The 9222-nt window shown below is 33.9% G+C and overlaps 2 protein-coding genes across 2 annotated transcripts; both read right to left on the bottom strand.

The window, feature by feature from the left end:
- Nucleotides 1-221: 221 nt before the first annotated feature.
- Nucleotides 222-4902, bottom strand: LOC146950335 (putative WRKY transcription factor 31). The gene is made up of 5 exons (XM_085746255.1): nucleotides 4434-4902; nucleotides 3856-3954; nucleotides 3216-3752; nucleotides 3013-3126; nucleotides 222-1282 (listed from the first exon to the last, which is right to left on the bottom strand). The coding sequence occupies exons 1-5, from the start codon at nucleotides 4812-4814 to the stop codon at nucleotides 629-631; spliced, it is 1785 nt and encodes a 594-aa protein (XP_085602381.1). The 5' UTR covers nucleotides 4815-4902; the 3' UTR covers nucleotides 222-628.
- Nucleotides 4903-7855: 2953 nt separating this feature from the next.
- LOC146950334 (uncharacterized) lies at nucleotides 7856-8206 on the bottom strand. The gene has a single exon (XM_085748628.1). The coding sequence runs from the start codon at nucleotides 8204-8206 to the stop codon at nucleotides 7856-7858; it is 351 nt and encodes a 116-aa protein (XP_085604754.1).
- Nucleotides 8207-9222: the final 1016 nt, after the last annotated feature.

Raw genomic sequence — 9222 nt, 5'->3', positions numbered from 1 at the left:
TGACTCTTTTTTTTACTTTCCCACAAGCTACTACCATTTGGTACACAACTGCTACTATAGCTCTCTTCTTTTATCCTCTTCCCGTTGTTATTTTCTCTTTGGGGATTTAGCTTTATCAACAACCATTAGAAAAAGAAGTCCGAGAGAAACAAAGGCAAAAATCAACTATAGATATTTGTGAAGTATGGTAGAGCTCAACAAAACAAAGGAAAAAAATAAAATGAGAGAAATATTGATGTTAGAATGAAGATGATTACAACGAGTGTATGGTCACTTTATAAAGTGATCGTAAATTAAAAAATATAATCAAGAATCAACCGATCAAAATAACTTGTAACTACCATAAAAAATATTCCGCTACATCTCTTGTTCAAAAAAAATATTCCGCTACATCTAACAAATCTCAAACTATCTTCAACAATCTGATAACAAAATTTCTCGAGTTGAAAGGTGGGGAAAAATTCAGCTCAACTTATTTTTTGAAAAAAATAATATGTCGGTGTCGTGCACCACCACATGTCGGACTCCAGACTCGCCTTCAATGCAAAATGTCGGTACTGTATTTTTTTAGCCCGACTGAAGGGGGGAAAATAATCAAAAAATAAATGGAAAAAATGATGTGGGCTAGTTACTCTACTGAGGAGTTGGGATTGTTGATTTTAGGGCTTCCAATGGTATTGTTACTTGATGTAACATTGCCATTAGTGTTGTTAGCTATTGTACTGTTACCATTATTGCTAGTACCGTTATTATTGTTTGGCTGTGCAGCCCCAATAATTGAAGTAATAGCAGCTGCTAAAGCTGCAGTGAAGTTAGGATCAGCTGCAATAGCATTAACTGTGTCAGCAAGGTTCTGTGGTGTCTGCTGAGAACTGTTTGCTGCATCTTGAGACATTTGAAGTCCTGAAAATTTTGATTGGTTCAACAATGTCTGACCAAATACCTGAGGCAGAAAATTTTGAGGGAAGGGAAATTGGAACTGGTTAGGGGGGTTATTAGGGAACTGGTTTTGGTTTGGTGACTGAGTTAGGTCCAATGTAACAGTTGGAAATGGAGCTGATGCTGAGATAGTTGCTATGCTTGAAGAATAAGGAAGGATTGCTCTTGTGAGGTAATTTGGGTTCATTAGTCCATCAGCACTTGTCATTGGTCCTGACAGTAACATTCTTGCAGCTGATGATGTTGTTTGTACCATTTCCATGGCTGCTGGAGGCAAAGCATGAATGTGGTGTCCTTCATATGTTGTGATAAGTATTGTTTTGTCTTCAGCACACCTTTGTACCTGTGCAAATTATGTTACATGTCTTAGATTGATCTCTAGTTAGACATAAACAGCTTGATAACTTTAATTCGGGTTTTATAAAAATGGTTCACGACGGTGACCTAGGATGCGAGGGTGACATCATGGTTTTTTATGTCTCTATGCTAAGGTCGCATCAGCTACATTTGAGTGTGATTTTGCGTAGTATCAAGAATTGTGACCCGACTTTGGTCGTTACTTCAGTTTAAGTTTTTGACTTCAACCTACCTCATTAGGGGTCTGTTTTAGTTTGACTTATTTAAACTTATCTACTAGTATAAGCACTATTGAGACTATTTGGGAGAGCTTATGACATGCCATAAGCTCATTTCAGGTAATTTCAGTAAACTTTTTTAGGATAGCTAATGAAAACAACTTATAACGTATATGAAAACACTTTGACCAACCAAATCATTGGACTCAAATGGTTAATGAGATCCACCAAAATGTTTACAAAAAAAAGTTGAAATTCGCTTATTATGGGGATTACTACAATTGTATTTTGGTAAGTCTTACAAGCTCACAATTATAAACACGTTTAAAAAAGGTAGAAAAGGAAAAGAATCACATAATATGTATTTTTAAAATAGCTGAATAATGCTATGTATTTTTGTGCCCAAATAATGAGTATAAACCTAAGCTCTAAATAAAAAGTTAAATCTTTCAAAAAAAAAATGAAATTGGATCCCATCTTAAAAATAAAAATGACGGCAAACTGAAGATGTTCAATTTTGAATGTAAACATCTTCATCTAGACATCTCAAATAATGAGAGTTTTCAAACATATTTATACACCAAACAATCAAAAAAATTGAGCAATGTGGGACATAAAGACCTATCCGCTACAAGCACCCCCTAATGTCCAAATTATCTTTTGTCTTTATTTTATTTTGAAGAAACCGTTAAACAAGCATCGATATAATCAAACTCTTAAGGTGCTTTCGGAATTTGAATTTTAAAATGCAGAGAATATATGATACCTTAAAACTCCAACCTCCAGTTTAATGACAATATAAACATGCTTTTAGGCACAAAAACTTATCTTATATCTTCCATTTTATTCTGGTTTGAGTGTGATTCTGCTTAGTATCAAGAAGTACGACCCAACTTTGGTTGTTACTGTAGTTTAATATTTTGGCTTCAACCTACCTCATTAGGGGTCTGTTTTATATTGACTTATTTGGACTTATCTACTAGTACAAAGACTTATGAGACTATTTGGGATAGCTTATGACCCACCCATAAGCTCTTTTCAGGTAATTTCTATAAACTTTTTCAGGATAGCTAATGAAAACAACTTATAATTTATATGAACACAGTTTGACTTTATTTTATCTTCTGTTATAGAAATAGTCTATACATAAGCACTTGTATGATAAGTGCTCAATAAAACTGTTTATCCAAACATGGCCTAGCATCGAAATGTTGAAGACTGAAACATGTGCCATGATTGATTGGATATTATTGTATACTTATATATCCTAGCTAAATCAATCTCAAGCTCATCACATTTTTTAGTAGAAGTACATGAGCTATGGAACATAATTTGAAACTAATTTAATTGAGCATGCATATAAGATCAATTGGTAGAATAAAACTTGACAGAGTTGAGAACTCAAAACAGGAAATTATGTTTGTGAATGACCATGACATATTATAACAGTGCCTGTGTCACCAACTATTATAGCTAACATTTATATCGAATAACATACCTGTTTTCTCACAGGACAACCTAAGGCCATGGTGCATCGATAATAAGCTCGAGGACACGGGTTTCCTTTCGCCATCTTCTGTCCATACTTTCTCCATTGACATCCATCATTGATCTGATACAAAAGAATAAAAACTTTAGCATCATATAAAAGCCAAAACAAACATTTCATTCTTCTAACTAAAATGTGAAATTGAAGTGTACCATGTTAGCCTCGGATCGAGCTCTAACTGAAACCCTTGCTTTCCTCATAGTGGCCTCAGCTTGTTCAACATTTGTTTGAGGACTAAAGTTTGCAACATTATTATTAGTATTATTAGCAGCTAAAACTCGATCTGCAGGACTGCTGCTTCTTTCTTTTCCCCGATCGGATTCCTTCTTTTCATGATCAGACACAAGTTCTTCAACCTTGGAATCTTCCTCATTGTTATTTGCAAGTAATTTTGACTGATCTTGACTTCTTGGTTCATCAATAGCATCAGAATTATTTGCAGCCAATCCAAGCTCCATAAATTGTCTTGGAACCAAAACTCCACCATTCCCATTTTGTTTCTCCTCATCAAGTTTTCCACCAATCACTTGCTTTTGCTCTTCATTACAATCCTCTACCTTCTTGTCTTGCACCATACTCATCCAATGCATCTGCAATGTGTTGTACTTCCTATTACCCTCATCAAGCATGTTCCTCAGTTGATGATTCTCCACCTTCATTCTCTCAAGCTCGGCTTGAAGAACAACGAGCTGAAAAATAATTTAATTATAGAAACCACTCGATGATTATTCATTTAACTACAACTTCATCAAATTATTGAATTTGTTGTTACATATAATAAATTTTCTCTACCTCAAGCTTAGCTCTTTTGTCTTCTGAATTACTTGCTATGTCTTCCTCCATCATGGATTGATCATTGCTTGTGTTGGTCGTAAGAAGATTCAAACTAGTCTATATTGAAACATCACATATTCATAAGCATATCACCAATGTCATATATAATATGTGCACAAACATCACTATAAGAAGAAAAAAAAATTAAATAGCTACCAAAATTTATAAAGTAAAAATATATGGAATCTGTCCATTCACCAAACAAATTAAATAGCAACCAAAATTTAGTAATGAGAAAATTAGTGACAAATTTTATTTTTTTACTTCCCTTTTTTATGGGAAAATTTGTTTTTCTTCTTCTCCAATTTAATGTTTTCTAATAGTGATATTATATATATGGAATACCAAAGGGTGATTAACTCATTTGAATAGTCTATATGCAAATTCTAAATTGTGATCTGCAAATATTTTAATTAGAAGTCTAAGTATTGCAATATCAATAACATATGGCCACAATATCAAGGTCCACATGGTTTATACAATAGTGACATAATATATAATAATATATTATAATATTATAAAGAGTGAGTACTCACGTTTACTTTGAATTCCAAGAGAGAAGGATCGGTGTAATGATCATGTATATGATGATGATGATGAAGATTTAGTGAGGGAGGTGTAGAGGTAGAGGCAGATGCAAGGTTGTGATGGTTGTTGTTTTGAGAGAAAAAGTCTAGTTCATTGATGATAGGTCTCATTTCATGATCAAAGGGTTGATGAGATATTTCATGGTTGACTTGAAATGGAGATTTGTTTTTGTTGTTTGTGGTATCCATTTTGTGACTATATAAGTTTCCACTTGAAGTTTTTGAGGTTGTTGTGTTGAGGAAAAGAGTTGAGAATTCTATTTGCTTATGGTATAAGAAGCTTGAATTTGGATCTGAATCAATGGAGAGTCCAAGCCCTCCACTGGCCATAAATTTCAATGAAATGGAAGAGAGACAAAGGGATATAGACTAGAGAAAGAGAGAGGGAGAGAGAGAAGAGAGAGAGAGAAATATAGTCAATGATTCAATTGGACTCGGCTATCAAATAGGAGAAGTGGCGAACCGAGTCTTCAAAATAATACCATATGTTTTACATTGAATATTGTAACATTATATTTGTTTTATTTGATATATAAATTATGATAAAAAGTTTAAGCAAATTGGGTCTCGTTCAATGGTACTAAGGTAAACCTAGAGCTTTGATCAAGGATAAGGGAAAACTTAAAACTCTGGATGTATATATGTTATTCATCCAAAAGTCCTCCTACGATAAACTTGAATTCTTTACGAAGACTTCGTCTCGTAAAAGGTAACAAAATTTTATAAGTTAGTTGATAACAATAGATGAATTTATAGTAGATAACATATAAACTAGTAGATTGAATATGTGGAGTTTGATAAAATTAGTTGTTACTAACCAATAAATATGAAGTGACATAAAATAAATATTTTTAATTAATATTGACTTTTTAAAGGGTGAATTTGAAAGACAAAATAACAAGATATCAACTCAAACCCACTTAAAGTAGTTTGTCAAAAAAATGCTATAAAATGTATTACTTCATATAGTAGTCTTATGATGACTTTTATATTTCTTTAGTATAAATAAATCTAATCAATTAATTTTTGAAGTCGTCATAAGTTTGAAAATGAGAATGGTATTAATGACGGGATGTTTTGCTTGCTGTAACTAGCTAGGACTTAGGACTAATGCTTGGATCAGTTTGCACGTCTTAATTAAATTATTGTATATTTTTAAATAAAATCAACATATTGAGATGTAACGAAATCCCTTAAAATAATACAAATTCTTAGTCAACAGCTTCTTTGAAACTACCTACGAATGAGATGCCGTGATATATGAAAAATTATTATTTTTTGTTATAGTCTTGTTTTTTTATTTTATTTTTGACCAGTGCTATAATTTTGTTAGAAAAATACAAATTAGCAACATGATTCGATAAGGTTGGTAGATAACCTTATTCCTTAACACGTAATTAACACGTGGTTAATAATTCGATTATTTTCTTGAAGCGTTAGATCCTACTATCTTGGATGCACACGAAAAGAAAAAGTAACTGCACACGTAAATTTTTTATTGACTAATTTGTTAAAAGAAATGTTACCAGAATATAGCATAAGACAGTTCACACAGTGTAATATGACTGGAAGATAATCTAATAGTTTCTTTAAATATGTAGTTTGAGTCTGAGGTAGGGTGTTCGCGGTGCGGTTTGGTTCGCTTTTGAGTATAAAAGTCATTCAAACCGCGAGATAATAAAACATGCGGTTTGGTTTGGTTCGGTTGATTTTTAAAAATTCAACCAAACCAAACCAAACCAATGCGGTTTGGATTGGTTCAGTTTGTGCGGTTTATCGCGAGAAAAAAAATTACATTAACTCTAATATTGCCAACTTGTTACAAAGTAAACATAGGACATTTTATTTTGTTGTTTGTATGATAAAATATTAGGTAAAACTTTTATCAAAATAGGTAAAATTAAGAATAAACATAAGCATGAAACAAATTATTGGGAAGAAAGAGGAACAAATTCATCACCGGAAATGAATTGAAAGAGATGAAAAAGAATTAGAATCGAACCTCATGGTGCAACAATGGAAAAATCGAATCAAAAGAGATTATTCTTGGGCTATGTAATTGGGGCTAGTACATGTTTAAGTAATATTCATTATTCTTGCGGTTTGGTTTGGTTTGGTTCGGTTCCTAAGATGCAAACCGCAAACCGAACCGAACCGCGCGGTTCAATACAAAAGTCATCCGAATTCATCCGAATCAAATGCGGTTTTGGTTTGAATTGGTTTGGTTTGCGGTTTTTCTATTGGGTTGGTTCGGTTTTGAACACCCCTAGTCCGAGGTCTAGTATAAATACTTGACATATTTGTACCCAAAAAAAATAAAATAATATCTTGACACATATAATATATTGAAACTTGAAAGAGAGTAGAAATGTTAGTCTCTCTATATAGCTACCTGTGTATAGCAAGAGGTACTATATGTTTAATTATATATAAAAAAATTAATTTATGTTTTTTATTTTATAAATATAAATTTAGTTTATACGTGGAGTCACACTCCCATACAAAGTTAGGAGAATGTCTAACTATTTGTTCCTTCAAAAAAAAAAACTATTTGTGTCATATTGCGGTAAAATAACTCCTTTTACTTAAAAGTGTTTAGGTGAGTTCGATTTTAGTGACTTGCTAGAGCTATGGCAAACATTAAGATTTGAAGAGTGCTCGTAGAAATACTTGCAAATCGTCCTTCAACGATATCTCAACGCTCACTACGTTGATGATACATATGAAAAAATAATACATGAATCTTTCTAAATATTCCATTATTATGCAGCCAAATTTGTGATTTTTTAACCTTTCATTATTTTTGGCTTAAATATCTCTTCACTTATTTGAAAAATTGCTCATTCCCACCCCAAAATTCCACAATTAACCCCAGTGTAAATTAATTTCTGCTTGCTACCAACGACAGGTAACTCATGTTGGGTACCACCAGGAGTTAAAATGCGCCGAACCCCCAACGACAGTTAACTTGATATGGTTTCAGATCTGTTAATGGAACAGTAATTCTGTGAAGAATTGTTGTGCTTTTAGCCACCTAAACTTGCAATTCTTTCATTTCCAATCATTGACTATCACCACATTCATTCACCACATTCATTAATTCAATCAATCAATCATTCACTTGTAATAGGAAAATCAATTCCTTCATTCAATCATTTTCAAAATCAATTCTAACTAAAATCAATTCAATTTCAAAATACGCAAAACCAAAAATCAATTCCAAAATCATTCAAATGTCATAGAAAAATAAGCAAATACGCAAATATCATTATTTTACATCAATATCCAAAATGTAACATTCTGCGATAGGAGGGATGTGGTTCACCATCACGCAACGCCTCCTCCGTAATGCTTTAGATGTTCCACATAACCTAGAGTGTGTCGGGACGCTCTCTCGCATACTCCTCCTCAATAATGACCTCCTGATTAGGAGGCCTAGGAGGCGGCTCTTCAAAAACATCCGCCATATGGGTCATCACAAGATGAACGACACAGTAGAACCAATAAATGTACCTCATTCTCGTGTGACACGGATCTGTTGCCACCAGACCCCAATCAGCCAACAATATGACATGAATCATAAAATCCCAGAAGTCCTGGGCTATCTGGGGTGGGTCAGGAGGCTCCACTGACGTAGGAGGCCTTAGAATGTTCTGGACATGCTCGTACTGCCTCTTTGCCCACTTCGGCAAGTGACAACACCTCGTCCCAATGCTGCACATGATCCAATCGGAGTACCAAAATATCTCCGCAAAAGGCACAATGTCCCTGTGATTACTGTACGGGCTGAATATGACATTCTCCACCGCCAGCCGATTTAGGCAGCCTCGATATTAACTCAGTGCAATATGGCCTTTATCGAAAGAAAGTGGTTGGCATGTCGGTAATGTCGTTCATAAGTCGGATTAGGGTTCCAATGATATAATTTGGTGAAGTGATCCAGAACCATGCCTATAAATGCAAACAAACAAATATTTCATCATCACATCTATATATAGACATGATCATATCACCACATTTATAAAATGTTATACATCAGACTAAATTACTACCTCAAGTAGAGACATATATCCGACAATGGAGCCCTTTGTAGGGTTCGTAGCCTCAGAAAGCTGGGTCTAGTAATTAGCCAATGTCATCCCACCCCAAGACCACTCGTGCACCCTGCTCAAATTCCTCATCCCTTTCAGCCATATCAACTTGATGTGTTTGTTGCTCTTGTTAGCGAGAATGGCTCTACCATGTCTCAATACTCTCGTGTCCCAACACTGTTCTTTTTTTTTTAAACATATTCATTACTTTTAGAGCAAAAGTATTTCATAGAGATGTATATGTTGAATGGCAATTGTACAAATGATTGAGAATCTAGGTAGCCAACTTGCTTGATAATTCAGAATAATTGTCCAATCTCATAAACACCACTAATTGAGCAGATGCAACTTCATATTAGTCACGGTCTTTGGATGCAACTTGTGTGTGGAAAAAAATCACCACTTCATGTGAGACAACATGTCATCTTATCTTATTGTGGACGTTTGGAACATTATCCTATAGAGATACAAATCGAAAAATGAAAACCATGGTTGGTCCAATAAAGATTCAAATAATGATGGGTGATCACTCATGTATACATTTTGAGAGAGAGAAAGATATAGGAGACACTTATCATAGATGTGAAATGTTAATGATGTGGTAAACAAAAAAAAATATCGATAAAATAAAGTGTTGGATAAGTGTT

Source organism: Medicago sativa, chromosome 2 (genome assembly GCF_051527215.1).
Source record: "Medicago sativa cultivar Bolivia chromosome 2, Bolivia_mono, whole genome shotgun sequence".
Lineage (NCBI taxonomy): Eukaryota > Viridiplantae > Streptophyta > Magnoliopsida > Fabales > Fabaceae > Medicago > Medicago sativa.
Note: the sequence above shows the minus strand (reverse complement) of the source record. Positions and strands in the feature narration are given on the sequence as shown.

Coding starts and splice junctions, on each gene's coding strand:
- LOC146950335 (XM_085746255.1), bottom strand. CDS start 4,814: ATGGCCAGTGGAGGGCTTGGACTCTCCATTGATTCAGATCCAAATTCA. Junction 3,753..3,855: donor ACAAAAGAGCTAAGCTTGAG/GTAGAGAAAATT, acceptor ATTATTTTTCAG/CTCGTTGTTCTTCAAGCCGA. Junction 1,283..3,012: donor GTTGTCCTGTGAGAAAACAG/GTATGTTATTCG, acceptor TAATTTGCACAG/GTACAAAGGTGTGCTGAAGA.
- LOC146950334 (XM_085748628.1), bottom strand. CDS start 8,206: ATGTGCAGCATTGGGACGAGGTGTTGTCACTTGCCGAAGTGGGCAAAG.